This window comes from Eublepharis macularius, chromosome 11 (genome assembly GCF_028583425.1).
Source record: "Eublepharis macularius isolate TG4126 chromosome 11, MPM_Emac_v1.0, whole genome shotgun sequence".
Lineage (NCBI taxonomy): Eukaryota > Metazoa > Chordata > Lepidosauria > Squamata > Eublepharidae > Eublepharis > Eublepharis macularius.
The window spans coordinates 65025074-65041039 of record NC_072800.1 but is presented as its reverse complement, the minus strand read 5'-3'; the positions used below and the strand labels follow the sequence as shown (position 1 = coordinate 65041039).

At 40.9% G+C, this 15966-nt stretch overlaps 1 protein-coding gene across 1 annotated transcript in view; it reads left to right on the top strand.

The window, feature by feature from the left end:
* Positions 1 to 14574, top strand: part of NMT2 (N-myristoyltransferase 2) — a 45113-nt gene extending 30539 nt beyond the window's left edge. The window contains exons 4-12 of the mRNA XM_054991530.1: positions 501 to 619; positions 1694 to 1785; positions 1874 to 1990; positions 2843 to 3013; positions 7321 to 7429; positions 10246 to 10416; positions 12027 to 12194; positions 13944 to 14081; positions 14274 to 14574. Of these exons, the coding sequence (XP_054847505.1) occupies positions 501 to 619; positions 1694 to 1785; positions 1874 to 1990; positions 2843 to 3013; positions 7321 to 7429; positions 10246 to 10416; positions 12027 to 12194; positions 13944 to 14081; positions 14274 to 14294 (1106 nt within the window). The 3' untranslated portion in view covers positions 14295 to 14574. The remainder of the gene's footprint in view (positions 1 to 500; positions 620 to 1693; positions 1786 to 1873; positions 1991 to 2842; positions 3014 to 7320; positions 7430 to 10245; positions 10417 to 12026; positions 12195 to 13943; positions 14082 to 14273) is intronic.
* The last annotated feature ends 1392 nt before the right edge of the window (positions 14575 to 15966 follow it).

The following is a 15966-nucleotide window of genomic DNA, read 5'->3' as shown; positions in this document are numbered from 1 at the left end:
GGGGATAGAAATCCTGAGGAATTATGTGGGAAGGATCTGTAGTAGGAGGGTAGGTGGGAGAAATCCACAGTAGGAAGAGAGAAATCCAGTTTAATTTCGATTCAGTCTATAAATAATTGGGCTGGCAGGGGGACTAATGTCCAATAGGTCCATGATAGTTGGTACTTTCGGCAGGAAACCTTTCCCTGGTAGAGATAATAGGAGGGGGTGTTGAATCTTAAATCCCCCCCATTGGGTTTCGGGCAGTGATATCCAGTGAAATTCTGTACTGATTTGCTGGTGCAACTACTACTTTTTAACATGTGGAGTATGCAGGGAAAGGTAATATGGTAAGCAACCCAAAATTTACTTCAGTGTTATTTTTAATGTTCTCTGTTCACATTTGTGCAATAGATCTTGCACTGATATGAGATTTCACAATACTTCCTAGTCTACATGCAGTATCACTTTGCCGTCTCTCCCTCCTCCTTCCCCCTGCCCCTGGTCTCTTTCTGCATCAGGTGAAGTTATAACATCTCATGGTGCAATTGAGCCAGATAAGGACAACATCCGTTTAGAGCCATATTCTTTACCACAGGGTTTTACATGGGACACTTTGGATCTGAGCAATGCTGAAGTTGTAAGTAGGACTGATTGTAATCTTTTAAACATAAGCAAGAAATGCTCACTCCTTTGTTGGGAAGTATTTTATATGCTTAGTCAAACTCAGACATACTAGGTCAGTGATGGCGAACCTTTTTGAGCCCGAGTGCCCAAACTGCAACACAAAGCCAACTTATTTATTTCAAAGTGCCAACACTGCAATTAAACCTGAATACTGAGGTTTTAGTTAAGAAAAAACAACTCATACAGTTGTCCGAACTAATTAACATCTCTCTCTCCTTCTCTCTCTCTCTCACTCAGGAGCCACGAATGAAAGTAAAGCAAGTTAAATCAAAGCAGTTTGCTCTTCTTTACACCAGCAGCCCTGTTTGAAAGTTCGTGCTCTCTCTCTCTCTCTCTCTCTCTCTCTCTCTCTCTCTCTCTCTCTCTCTCTCTCTCTCTCTCACTCACTCACTCACTCACTCACTCACTCACTCACTCACTCAGGAGCCACGAATGAAAGTAAAGCAAGTTAAATCAAAGCAGTTTGCCCTTCAGTGGCTGAGAGAGAGAGAGAGAGAGAGAGAGAGAGAGAGTGCTTGCAAGCCCCCCCCCTCTCTCTCACTCAAGAGCCACTGAAAGTAAAGCAAGTTAAATCAAAGCAGCTTACTCTTCTTTAGAAAGCCAGCCCCAGCAGCCCGGCTGCTGCCTCCGCTTCCTGCTGCTAAAGAGACGGGCAGCAGGGAGGCAGCCTTGAGGAAAAGGAATCACGTGGCAGGGCCAAAACCCATGTGATCTCTGCTCAGAGCTACTGGAACGCCATTCCAGGCATTCCCCCTCCAAATGAGCCCTGGACCTAGCGATCGGTGACTTGGCTCGCGTGCCCACAGAGAGGGCTCTGCGTGCCAGCTGTGGCATGCGTGCCATAAGTTCGCCATCACTGTACTAGGTGTTTCCCTGAACTATGGAGGGAATGGGGCACTTTTATTTAGAAGGGTTTGGGTGTGAACTTTGGATTTCATGTGTGTGGCCCAAAGTTTCTGGATTATGGAGAACAGTTGGGAAGATTTCTGATTAGTATACTGTGCTTAGAGCTTCTTAATTTTTTCAGCTAAAGGAGTTATACATGCTGCTAAATGAGAATTACGTAGAGGATGATGATAACATGTTTAGATTTGACTACTCACCAGACTTCCTCTTGTGGTGAGTAACAAATTCCGTCAACTATTAATGTAATCTTCTGTATATCAACAAGTAGTCTTTAACATTCCTCCTTTGTGCCTGATTCCAGGGCATTAAGGCCTCCAGGCTGGCTTCCACAATGGCACTGTGGAGTCAGAGTATCATCCAACAGAAAACTGGTAGGCTTCATAAGTGCCATTCCTGCACATATTCGGATTTATGAGAGGTAGGTCTTGACATTTTCTTATCTTTGAATGAGTCAGAATGATTTTTGAAAGCTGCCTCTGGTTGTTGAAGGATTGTCAGACTGAATGGATGGTGGTATCAAGTGCGGAGATGATGGGGGATAGGTAAAGACAGAGAAACAGTTCTTCTAGTATACCAAAACCCCTATCTCCGTGTCCCCATTTCAGTATCCCACCAATAATCATTATCAAGTTTGATTCTAGGAGTAAAATAGTCAAGAGATTAATCCAGGGCATAATCATTGGGATAGCAAAATACTGCTTATACAGCTGAAGGCATTTAGGTTTACAAAGTGTTCAGCTGCTCTTAGTAGTATGTGGTGATCTATACCGTACAAAAAGTACATTCCTTCCAGAGTGAGAATTGGCAGTAGCCCATCCAGGATCCTTTCTTCGTTATTTAAAAAAGGCTATTTCTTGCTAAAGCAGCAAACCTGTAATTCAGTGTTTTGCAACTTCTTGCATTAACAGAAAAGTAAGGAAAGAGGAAGTGTAAGTGAGCTGTGCTTCTTCTTATCAAGCTCCTGATAAAATGTATGGAAAAGGTCTTGGGGAAATATATGCAGAAACTCTAGTGAAGTCAACAGCTTGCACTTCTCACTCCTGCAACTTGCATTTGAATGTTGTATTGGAAGCTTGATAAGAAATGCAACATGTATGCATCCTCTCCTGCTTTTCCTTTGTTCATTTTACAGTATTTATTTAAAGACAGTCAGTCAGCCACATAACATTAGAAGAGTTCATATTATAGTTCTGCATTGTAGACAGCATATATTATAAGAATATTCATCTGTGTTTATTTAAGAGGTGATTTATAACTTTGTTACTCCCAGTGAGAAGAAAATGGTAGAAATTAATTTTCTGTGTGTCCATAAAAAACTGCGATCTAAGAGAGTAGCACCGGTCTTGATTCGGGAGATAACCAGGAGAGTGAACTTGGAAGGGATTTTTCAGGCAGTTTATACTGCAGGAGTGGTACTCCCCAAACCTGTAGCAACTTGCAGGTAAGTAAATGTGTGTGTGTTCTTTTGAAGTACCATCTTTCTCTCCAAAGGCTTTACTGTGTCATTCTTTGTTTACCTATAGCCTAAATAACACACATTCTAGCTTGAATTTTGAGAGAAATTTCATACATTATAAGGAAGGGGGGGAGGCATTGGTAAGTCATGTTTTATGGTGTAATGCACAAAGGCATATTTTGGTCTTTAAAATGTATGACTTAGAGATATGAAAGCAGTGCACATCTTGCTATTGAGAAGATTCACGAGTATCCACTCTGCACTTTCCACAAGAATCCTGAAGACATCCAAAAACAGAAGTGCTTTTGAGTTGCCTCATCTCTCTCACTACTCCCACCTGATATTTTTGTACAATGCGCAGCTTCTCTAAGCCTGATACAGGGCTTATTTCCTGGGGAAAGAGGTGGTGGAACTCAGGACTGCACAATAACATTACTTTAGGTCATCTGGAACAAGGGGGGAGTTTTTTAAAGTTTAAATTGCCCTCAGTGAAAATGGTCACATGGCCGGTGTCCCTGCCCCCGATCTCCAGACAGAGGGGAGTTTAGATTGCCCTCCATGCTGCACAGCGCAGAGGGCAATCTAAACTCCCCTCTGTCTGGGGATCAGGGGGCGGGGCCACCGGCCATGTGACCATTTTCAAGAGGTGCCAGAACTCCATTCCACCGCGTTCCACCTGAAAAAAAGCCCTGGCCTGATATATATACTAATTTCAGCAACTACTAGTGTGAAGCTTTTCATGGGAAATATCTTCCAGTCCCTTTATCATGGATTGTACGCTTTTAGGCCCTATCTGTATTATAGTTAATTCAGTGTCCGACCACACCACTCAGTAAATTTTGACGCTTTCCTTCAACTTGAGTAACTCTTCTTCCATTGGTAAAGCCACATAAATTGGGAGAAAGCTCTTTAGATGGGAGGTATTTAGAAGGTATAATACTACCCTATGCCAGAAGGGTCTATGTGCCATAATAAAACTTTCAGCTGCTTCGTTTGGGAGGGAAGTTCTTTTGAGCTGCTTTCTCACTTAAACCTGTATATATACTAGGGCCGATCTAATATTGGCAGGGGAAGGAAATATTTTTTGTGACCAATTTTCTCCCAGTGAAGAGAGACCTTCCTTAATGCCCATTGGGGAGGGGCATGTCGCAGCAATTAGCCACATTGGTGGCCCTGACTGCAAAAAGGCAGGATATAAATGTTGTAAATGTTTACAAACATGTCATTCTCTGATTCCTTCTAGCAGCTAACCTGATTTGGCCGTCATTGCAATGACAATGTGATCTGTGATTGGCTGGGATCACATTGGGCAGTAAGAAGGGAAAAACTATGTTAAAAAGAAAATGTGGCAGTCAAACAGCTGTGATGGGAAATGTTTTTGAGGGGGCGTTTTGTGCCTTAAGAGTATGCTTTTTCTTTTTTGCACTGAAAGCTTCATTAATAACAGTAAGTCCCCGACTTATGAACAGGTTGCATTCCAGAAGTTCATTTATAAGTCAGATGTTTGGAATATGAACACATTTTCTCATGTAACCATGCGTAATAGATGGTGCTTACATTTGAAGGATAGCCCATAGAATCCTATTTAACCCCTAATATATCTGAAATGCTGTATGTCTGCAATGAAAACAATGCTGGTTGTAATACTGTGCAGTCATTAAACAAGATACTAAATTGTCTAAATATAGACTAAGAGTTTTTAAAACTTTTCTTTGAATTTTGATGCCGCTCACTCACAGGGAGCAGGTTTCAGTAGAGTGGGCTAAAGATGGAAAAGTTGGAAAAGGGGGAGCGCTTTCTCTGTGGTAGCCCCCACCTTGTGGCATGGCCTGCCTGATGGGGTCAGGAAAGCTCCCACTCTCCTGGCTTTCTGCAAACTATGCAAGACTGAATTATTCAGAAGGGTTTTCTACTCAGATTATAGAGCCACGTCATAAGAAATAGCTCAAGGATAGACCAATAACCGACTTCTGGAAAAAATTGAAGGATTTCTTTGATTACTTAGGCTAAACTAATTGAAATAGAAGCCGGGAGGGAAGGAGAGAGAAGGAGAAATGTTACGCATCTGGGCTCAGAGAAGCCAAATATGTAATGATTAGTTTATTAGGTTTAAAGAAACTTAAATGTATTGCTTGTTTTATTTCCAAAACTTTTATAACTGTACTGTTTATATATTTAAGGGTAGTATAAGTTTGTATAACTTTGAATTTAATGTTTAATTTAGAATCTGCATAACTTTTATGGTATACACTTACTTTACTATATTTTCTTTTCTTTAAAAAAATTATTTTAAAAAAGAAATAGCTCAAAGAGATACCTTGATAAGGGACAGGGACTGTAGACTAGGCTATTGGGTACTTTTTGCTGCTTTAGATATCAATAGGTAGATATGGGTAGTTCAGTGTTGATAAAGATGTCATGTTAATTACTTACACTTTACATTCAGAAAGATTTCTTCTATGTATTCGGCTTTCTGCTAGTTTTTCAAATTTGCAGCTACCATACCCTATTGTATCTGTTTTCATTGAATGTCCCAACTCTTGATCATATTCTGTTTTTGCTGTGAATGCTGTTGATTATATCTTATTCACTTGCAGTATGAAATCCACCTTGGATCTCAGTAAGAAAGGTGGACTGTAAATAAGCAACAGTAATGATAAAAAACAAGTCTGAACCTAAAATGCTTCAAGTTTTTGGATTCTTTCAGGAACAGCTAACTAAAAACATTTAAAAGGAATAGGGTAGCCAATTTAACACAAATCACAGGTTGACCTGTCTCTCCTCCCACTTGTTTAGTCTCCATCCATGCCTCCTGACCTTCTCCCCGTGTTGCTAACACTTCAGAGCTCCCACGTTGTCCCTCCCCTGCTCCATCCCTGCCAGTTCTGAAGCACCCAAGTCACTTCCTGGTCTCTGCTGCATTTATAAGTACGGGTCATTTGTAGCTCAGGTGTTTTTACGTTGGGGACTGCATATTCCAGTAATCCCGAACAGGATGCCCATGGACTCCATGGTGCCTGTCACTGTCGCCTGGTGCCTGCTTGCTTCTTACCCAAAACACTTCCAAAGCAAAGGGCTGATCCTGTTACAGGAGGATAACTCAAACTTTCCAACATCTTATAATTCTCCCATCCCCATGATGGCCAGTATGTAGTGGCACCCACTTACCTTTCTCAAAATTCCCGAAATGTCAGCATACTCAACAATGTTGAGAACCCCCTGGCATATTCTTCCCTGCCCAGCCTTTATTTTCCCTCAACTCAGAGGGATCACATAATGGCAGTGAGGTGGATATGCAAAAAGGGAAGAAAGCGTAGAGGGCCCTGCAAGCTATACATTGTCGTCCCTTGCAGAAGATGGCCAATCTTAATCTGAAATAATCGTGTATATTTAAGTAGAAAGCAGAAGTGTATTTGAGGCACAGCTGTTACCTGCTGTCCAGGTCTTTAATCAGAATTGTGTTTCTAAAAGCCTATGAAAGGTATAGTTCAATACCATGATATTTGCATCCACTATGTTATCTGCACGCATTGTAGCAAATTGTACTTTGTAATATCTAAGATAAATCTTGACTACAGAACAGTGTGTCAGCAGGTGAGCTGTTGCATTAGTGGACATAATGGTTCTTGTGTATTAACCTCCAAAATCTTGTTTGGCAGCTAAATAGAGTTTTTAATAGTTTGCAGTGGCGGGGCATCAGCAGAAGTCTTTCAAGGGAGAGGAGAGTTCAGGAAAAACATAACCAAAAACCAACACTTCAGTTAACTGTAAACATTGGTCTGTGTTATTGCACATTTTGTAAAAGAACTGTTGTCCTTTATTACTAGTAGAGTGTTTTCACCAGGCACCTCAAGCTTGGCACGAGGTGAACCCAAAACACTGAGAGAATTCCAGGATTGAGGTCTTGTCTCTGGCTGCAGCCCTCTGTACCTTGGATGTGTAGTGTGGCTGGATGCATGGGAAGATACATCAGCAGCATCTGCTTATGAAATGCACGAGCCACACGGCATCCTTCACCTCTGTTCAACTTCCCCTCTTTTCAGTGGGGCTCTGTGATTGAAGTTCATAGTAGTAGCTGTTGATGCTTTTATTGCAAGCTTCATGTAGAAATACATCGTGAAAAAAGCAACCTGAAATTATATCTTCCGTATATTAAATATCTGGTTACCAAGTAGTAGAACAATATTTCATCTTAAATGGACTGACTTAATGTTAATTTAAAAGCAAGTGGAGGAATTGCTATTCAGGGATAGGTCTTGAATGAGATTAATATTTTTATATTTTATTTCTAGGTACTGGCATCGCTCTCTGAACCCCAGAAAGTTGGTGGAGGTGAAATTCTCTCATTTGAGTAGAAATATGACTTTACAGAGAACAATGAAGCTTTACAGACTTCCTGATGTAAGCAGTGCACCTGCCTGAAGTACCCTTGTGGTCACTCAGGGGCCCAAAATAGCCTTCTGTCAGTGGTCTGGCAAGGCAGGATTTTCACTCTGTGTGCGTGTATAAGAAACACAGCTCCCCTTTGGGAAGAGGCTTTTATCGGGAGGGCTTGTGGCTCAGGGGTAGAGCATCTGTTTTGTTTTGTGTATGGAAGCTCCTGGGTTCAATCCCTGCCATCTCCAGTTGGAAAAGATTAGCAAGTAGATAAAGTAAAAGACCTTTATCTGAGACCCCAGAGAGCTGCTGCCAGTCAAAGTAAACAACACGGATGTCAATAAACTGATGGTATAAGGTAGCTTTATGCCTGATATTAAAGAATTGTAAAAAATGGAGATGGCAAGTGTAGACAAGTTATTTTGAGACAGGAACAACTCTGGGTTTTTTAAAAGTGCCCTATGGGAAAATGATAATTTTTTTGGAAAAAAAATTCTGCCTGAATTTGAGATGGTGATCCATATACAAACTTTCCTAATACTTCTGAAAGGAGTATTAAAATAATGATTGATTCTGATGCTGAAAAATATTATGATGGAGTTTTTAAAAATTTGGTTCCCATGAAATGTGTATTATTATTAACAATAATATTTTGCCATTCCCATTTCTCTGCTTGAGGCAACTGGCTTTAAACAAATGTTACAATATTGATGGACCCAATTAGTATAGTAGAGAATGAAAAAGGAACAAAGAAGCTGCTGTGGAAATTCAGGACAGGACCTGAAAGAGTTTGTTATGGCAAAGAGAGCAGAAGGCAGGCTCTGGACTTCCAACTATAACAGCAGAAGAACAGGAGGAAGGTTAAAAGCTGCAGAAATAATAGGGGTGGAGCCGACATTTCAGACCTTTCGTTTGTGAGGGAAATGGTCCTCTCTATGTGGGCCGTTTCACTGTGCAGAAAGAAAGTGTCACTTGTTTTCCACAGCATTTATTTAGGGAATTTATATGCCACCTCTCCAGAGAGCTGCATGTCTTGTTTGTAATATTTGACCACTTGTGTTTTTTCCCATATGTTTGAGTGATGCAGGGATCCTTCTGGGGTTTTGAGACTGTAAAATGAGGCCAGGGAAGGAGGAATTCAGTGCTAATTCTCTTACCTCAGCTGTGGGGCTCTTAAGGCTTCCTCTGACTGTAGAGAAAAGATGGTTTTCTATTCACAGTATGGTAAATCTTTACTGTAGTGTCTTTGAGATGTGACTACTGTTTCCCTTTGCAAATGTTACAGGAACAAAATGACTGGCATGCTTTGGAAACACAGAGGCCTTTGTAATTTTTGTAATGTCTGAACTGGCCCTAACACTCGAGAGTATAAAAGCTTTGGGGACAGTATTTATTATCATGAATTGACAGAGCTTCATGATTTGCAGAATTCCTTAGCTGCACATACAATCATGCATGTCCATTTTTAAGGTATTTGTTTGCCCTGTTCTCCAGGTGATGGTCAAAGCAGAAGCTAGGTTGGAAATATAAAGATGTATACAACTGTGAACAGTAAAATAACAGTATAAAATCCAAAAAGGGGGGACATGATTAAAACAGTTCAGCAGGAGGTTAAAAACTTTTAAACAGACACAAAGTGATGGCACTGAGTTATTAATCAAATGCTTAAATTGATGCTGAAAACTGAAAAGACTAGATTCCAGAGGGCTTGCTGTGGGAATACCATTCCATAGTTAAGGTGCCACCACAGAAAAGGCCCTGTGTCTTACTGCCCCTCCTACTTTACTTCAGAAGGTGGGGGTGCACAGAGTAGGGCTTTCGATGCTGATCTTGACCAACAGTTTGTCATACATACACAGCAGCTTGGAGAGTTGTCCATGATTGTGCCTCCTCCATGTTTAGTTGCAGGGAAGGGTGTGTGCAAAGTACCATCTAGAGTATAGTGTGAGGAAATTGTCAGCCCAGAACTACGTCTTAGTAAGAATAGCTGGACTTAGGCTCAGCATTGTGTTGTCAGGTTGTGGTCTAGCTCAGATGTGTGGTTGCTGGGCTGATTAATAACACCTTTGGACTAGTCTCTGAGTTCCCCAGAGAGTCGACTTTGGAAGACTGTTCTCTGTATTTACTCCCTTGATTTTCACACCGCTGAAATGCTAATTAACATCTCAACCCTGGTTGGCTCTTGAGTTGCCAGATGATTCACTGAATCCTGAAAAGATGGTTTCTGAGCTCACCCAGTCCTCCAGTTAGCTTTCTTCAACTAAGCTCTGACCATGATGCAAGTATGCCAGAGAGAAGCTGAAAGCTGCATGCAGTTCATTCCCTCAGCATGTCCCTATGCCGAACCAGCTAAGCACAGGAGAGGGCCCTTATTCCAATGGATGGGTGAGATAAGCAACTAATGGGTGCCAAACAGAGATGCCTTAGGTAGCCTGCTCTAAAATTTTAGATAGGCAGGTTTTATTTATGTAGCAACAGTAAGATTTTCTTATTTTAATGTCTGTTGCCTGTGTAAGAGTGCTTTGTGCTTTTTGCAAAAACTTAAGCTAATAAATTTAACTTGTATTTAAGCTGAGTTTGGAATTCATGACTTGGGCATGGGTACACCTCAGAAGGAATCTGGAGATTAGAAAGACAAGGCCTTTGGGAAAGGAAGCGTTTTCAGTCTCACAAACAAAAGGGAATGTGTCCCACCTGCCTGATTGCTGAAGTAGCAATTCAGAATTCGGAGGGAGGTGACCTTCTTGACATATAGGAACTGCTGTTGGACTGAACTTGAATGCTGTTTCCACATGTTTTGAAATCTGTTTTAATTTCTGACCTTCTTTTACTATAACAAGGCTACAAAAACATCGGGCCTGAGACCTATGGAACGAAAAGACATTAAAGCAGTACAAGAATTAATTAACAATTACTTGAAGCAATTTAATCTTGCTCCTGTTATGGATGAAGAAGAGGTGGCTCACTGGTTCCTGCCTCAGGATCATATTATCGATACCTTTGTGGTAGAGGTAAGAGAGAGAACTTAACAGTCATCTCTCTTGTTGCCCCTTGCGCTTGCAACTCTTCTGGAACACCTACATCATTTGTGCACATGTGCTCTTTTTTCACCCATTGAATCCTTCCTCAGAACCCACTTTTTCTATGTAGTTTTTGGGTAGGCCTCATCCCTAGCAAAAATGAAACATAGGTATGTGCAACACATGTCCTAAACTTCATCCCTTGTTAGCCTGGTCTTTCTATTTTCTTCCACCTACTTGCTAATATGAATCTAAGCAAGGACCTGTTTCATTTACTCTGTAAAACGCCCTGCACTAGGGTTTTCATCCCCTCCAGGTAGGGCCTAGAGTTCTCCCATAATTACAGCTGATCTCCAGGCTACAAAGATCAGTTCTCTTGGAAGAAATGGCTGCTTTGGAGGGCAGTCTTTATAGAATCACATCCCTCCTGAACTTCCTTCCCTTTCCAAACTGCTCCCTCTCTAGGCCCCACTCCCAAATTGGCATCCCTGTCTTGTACACTGCAGTACATAAATGATACCCCTGCTCATATCGCAAAAGTATGAATACTTCTATGTTGAAGCTTCATGTTCAAGTTGAGCTTTTGTTTTCTTGATATGAATCACAGTACATTTCTATGTATAAGAGGAAATGCACAGAATTTTGTGTGTGGTGGCTCCCCCCCCCCCCCGCCTCTTTTAATATGGCTGAATATGCACAGTTACATGATAGGGGAAGATGAGTAGCCTTGCTGCTGTGCGGATTGTGCAAGTCATTCTGTGCCTTAAAAAAATTACAAGCTGTGTGCTTCAGAAGTGGAGAAGGGGAGTGCACAGCGAACATACTCAGTCTTGTGACTCCAGGTGTAAGGCAACATCTGCCTAAATCAGTAATATGAACTTGATTAATACAACAGTAAACCTTGTTTCAAAATGAAGTGTTAAAAAACCAACTGTTATTCTTTGACTGGCTACAAATTGTGTAAGTCAAATATATTGGCAGGTGTCATCCCCCTGCCCCCTTGAGCTACATGGCTACAAGCCAGTTGAGTTGCTGAAGAAGACCCCGTGTTCAGGGGATTGGGGGTTGCTGGTTAATAAGATGTGCCGGATACTTGAGCTTATTGCTTTGCTCCATTCCCTAACGAGAGGAATCTGCAGCAACCAAACCCCAACTCAGCTGGGAATGCCATGGTGACAGCCCCCGCGTCTGGCAGTACACATGCTCCCCCCTCCCTGAGCCATAGAGTCATCCAATGCAGCAGACAGATACAGGGGCCAGATGCCTGAAAGCCCCTTGGCACAGCTGGCTCCTGACAGCTCAAGGCAGGCGGAGGGGCACAGAGTCACCTGAGAATGGTGGTGTCTGGCAGCATCAGCTGTCAGAAGCCTAGCAATGGCCAGAGGCATCAAGCTGGCTGGCTGGGAGGCAGGAGTGAGGTGCTCTTGTGCCCAGAAATGCAGGGGTGTGGTGCTAGAGGAGCTAGGAGGAGCTTGTCCTCCAACCAGTGCCAACTATAAGCATTCTGGATAATCTTGCAGGATATGAAAATTTTTACTGTACTGTGGAGTGCTTTTTGTGCCTTGTTTATTCCTTGCAAATATTTTTTTTTCCTTCCTCAGAGTTCAAATGGTATTTTAACTGACTTTCTGAGTTTCTACACATTACCATCGACTGTCATGCACCATCCTGTTCATAAAAGTCTCAAAGCTGCCTACTCATTTTACAATGTTCATACAGAGACCCCCCTTTTGGATCTAATGAACGATGCACTCATTATAGCAAAGCTGGTGAGTAGCTCTGCCCTTTCTGTTCTGTGTTGCTTCCTGTAGCAAAGAAAAACCAAGCGTGGTGGTGGTTCGAGCCCCCCTTCCCCAAGAATAGTCTGGGCAGGTGGAAGAATTTTCTCTTTGCCTTTTGGAACTTCTGGCACAGCTCACTTGTTGACCCTGAAGAGAATGGAATAACTTCTTCTTGGTACAGAGTTCCATATTCATATCTGAGCCTCAGGGGAGTTTCAAATAGCTGCAAGTTTCAGTAGCTACAAACCAAAGGTGTGGATGGATTGTTTTTATTCCGTGAGGAAGTAGCAAAGTGAACCAGTATGGAAAACTGCTGACTCTGGCTTTCAGTGTCCCAGTTTCATAGAACTTCCTTGACAGTCCAGGATGAGTAAATTTAACATAACATTGACAGGCATAGGCGAGAGAAAAGTTTTTCATAAACTAATTTAGCTTCTGATGAATTTTAGACTGCAGGAGCAGCACAGAAAATATAAATATTCACCCCCTCCCCCATTTTTTATCAGCGTGTAAGACTGGAGAGAGGATTGTGATGGCTCAGCAATTTGTAACTGATGGTAATTCACTGTTTAATCAGTATTTTAAAATATTGTGCATGAGACATTCACATTAATACCTGTTTTTTAAAAATATGCACATAAATCCATACCCAGACCTTGAAATTAAGGACTGGCAACCTCTTGTGCACTGTCTGGATTTCACTGTGGTGCTATTTTACCCCCCAGTTGCCAGCTCAGAGTAGAATTAGGGATGTGTCAGAAGTACTGGTTATATAAAATACGTAACAGAAAAGCTACTTGCTAATTAGGGATCTAAATAAACTGCTAGTTGATTTAAAATCTAATACTTAATTTAGCAGTTAAAACGAAGAAGAATTGTTGTGATACATTAAAGATTAACAGATTTATTGAAGCTTCAGGAATTTAGAGGTGTCTCAGAGCATAATTGCATAGAACGTTACATCATGAAAGTTCTATAGCTGGATACATTACTGGTTCTTAAACTCATGAGCTGACAATGAGGAAATTGAAATTGTTCAAGATTTTCTATTCCTTGGCTCAGTCATCAACTGAAAGGGAGACAAGAAATCAGAAGAAGATTGAGACTTGGAAGAGCAGCTGTGAGGGAACTAGAAGAAATCCTTAAAGATAAAGATCTCTTTGGGGACCAAGATCAAGATAATCCAGACTGTGGTATTCCCCATTACTATGTACGGATGTAAAAGTTGAGCAATGAAGAAAGCTAACGAGAAGAAAATTGATTCATTTGAAATGTGGTGCTGGAGGAGAGTTTTGAGGATTTTATCCATGGATGGACAAAAAAGACAAATAAGTGGGTTCTAGATCAAATCAAGCCTGAATTCTCTTTAGAAGCTAAAATGACAAAACTGAGGCTATCATACTGTTGGTCACATCATGAGAAGACAAGACTCTCTGGAAAAGTCAATAATGCTAGGAAAAGTTGAAGGCAGTAAGAAAGAGGACCTAAAACGAGATGGCTTGACACAATAAAAGAAGCTGAGGTACATTCCCTCCTCCCCTGTTGCTTGGTTGCTTTATGTATAGGTGAATAGGAACTTCTGGAGAGCTACAAATGCATACTTAGTAGGGGAGGGGTCATGAATGCACTATCCAAACAGAATGCTTATTGAATTACAGGATGCTGCTGCAGGTACATGGTTAAATTGGGATATTCCTTTTCATTTTAAAAATTGGGTTTTTTTTCTTATATTGCCAGAAAGGATTTGATGTGTTCAATGCACTAGACTTGATGGAAAACAAAGCATTCCTGGAAAAACTGAAATTTGGTATCGGAGATGGCAACTTGCAGTATTATTTGTACAACTGGAGGTGTCCTGGCATGGATTCTGAAAAGGTAACAAAATGATTATAAAAAATTAGTTGTCTTGTACAGATTTTCCAGATATTGTATAAATTCTGCCAACTAGTTTTTTTTAACCCTGCAAAGCATTTCTAACAGAAGCAAAGGCCAGAAAAGTTTAGAAGCCAGTAGTCAGCTTATTTATAGGCCTTGTTTGCATTAATGAATGTTTGTCACTTTTTCTAGGTTGGTCTTGTATTACAGTAAGGAGGAAGGACATTTGTATTTATAGTACTTGGAAGTACTCACCTGAGCTGCTGCAAGCTACGTGGAATGGAAGCTTTTTGATCAGTGCTGTTCAAGGGGAGCAAAAGCACAATGCCTGATAAACTCAAAAAATCCACTGAACCTTGGGGGTGTGCACAGGGGAAATGAAGAAATCCGTGCGTGGCTAATCCTGCGCACTTTCAGCTCTGACCGGAAAAGCTTACGAACCTTTTATTGTTTGTCAATGAAAAGAAATAAAGCACATTTGTTTAATTTTCAACGCTCAGCTCGCATCTTGATGAAAAGGGTTCTCTTCTTCCCCTTCCTTTCCACATATAAGACTGTTGGGGGGGGCGGTGTACAAAAACTCAACGCCAGTAGGTGGAACAGAGTACAAAAATCTTTTACTGTTAATGTGACTGAACTGCTGCATTTCTATTTATTAAGTGGTAGTGTACGTTTGTCAATGTAACAAAAATGAAGGAGCCAATTTAAGTATTTCTGCTTATTTCCATCACATGGATGTTATAGTTGAAGGGAGAAAAACCTGGGGAGGTACAACTGTTTGTTAGGAAACATGGAAGTCTTGGATGTCTTTTGTAACTGTGGAGTGATACAGAAATGTGCTGGTTTGACTGGTGCATTAGGTTCTCCCATCTGCAAAGCTGCCAAATAAAAAAATAATACATTTGTACTTTGATCTTCAATAGGTCACTGACTTAATTCAGTAGTGTTGCAGGCGTTACATTGCCTGAATGATCACATATTCGTCTTACAATCTGAGGGAGGAAGCCCCTTTAACCTTTTTGGTAGGTTAACAGCAGCCTGTACATAAAACACAGAATTTTAATACTATCAGGATGTTAAGATTGAATGTTTTCAAGGCTTTTGCAAAATTGCACATTCCTTTTGTCTACTTGCTTTTTAAAATAATGTCCATAATTTTAAACTCAGTATGTTGTGTAAATAGGAAAGGCATTGCTTAGTCGTCATACAATAGCGAGTTTTGGAGCAAAGGAATTCCAGATGCCCCTTGAGCTAGGAAAAAATGCACATGTACACAAACTTTCAGATACCTTTTTTGGGTGGTGCTGATCTTTATCAATATGCAATGATGTCTCTCTCCCTACTTCATCCCCAATCTTAACAATACGGCCCCAATTAGATTAATTCATTTTAGTGACATTCTGCTCCTCACAACAATTGACTAAAATAATAACTGAAGGCATTGCTTCCTTGAAAGAAGGTAGAGACACATGTTTGCTTTGCATCACTTTTGTGAGGGTGGGATTCTGTTGGGTTTGTACAGGTTAAATAATTCTTGTAAATGAGTCCATACTCTAAACTGCAGCAACTTCAGCCTGGTTCAGTTGGTTTTTTAAAGATGTTTAGCTGTAAACTAGGCATGTGAAATTCCTAGTGTAAGTACAGATTCACTGGAAGAAAAAATGGTTACAACTAAGGCTTGTGGGGAAAAAATTAAGAGGATGCAGAGTTCACAGTATTAGCCGCTATCTTCTCTTTTCCTACCAGAGAACTGAGACCATGTGGATGGTTGGAAGCATGCCAACTGTTCCAGACAGATACTTATGTGCGCTCTTCTAGTGTTCTTAATTTGTCTCTGATTTGGAAAGATCAGAACAGAAAGCATGGTTATAGACAAGTGACGATT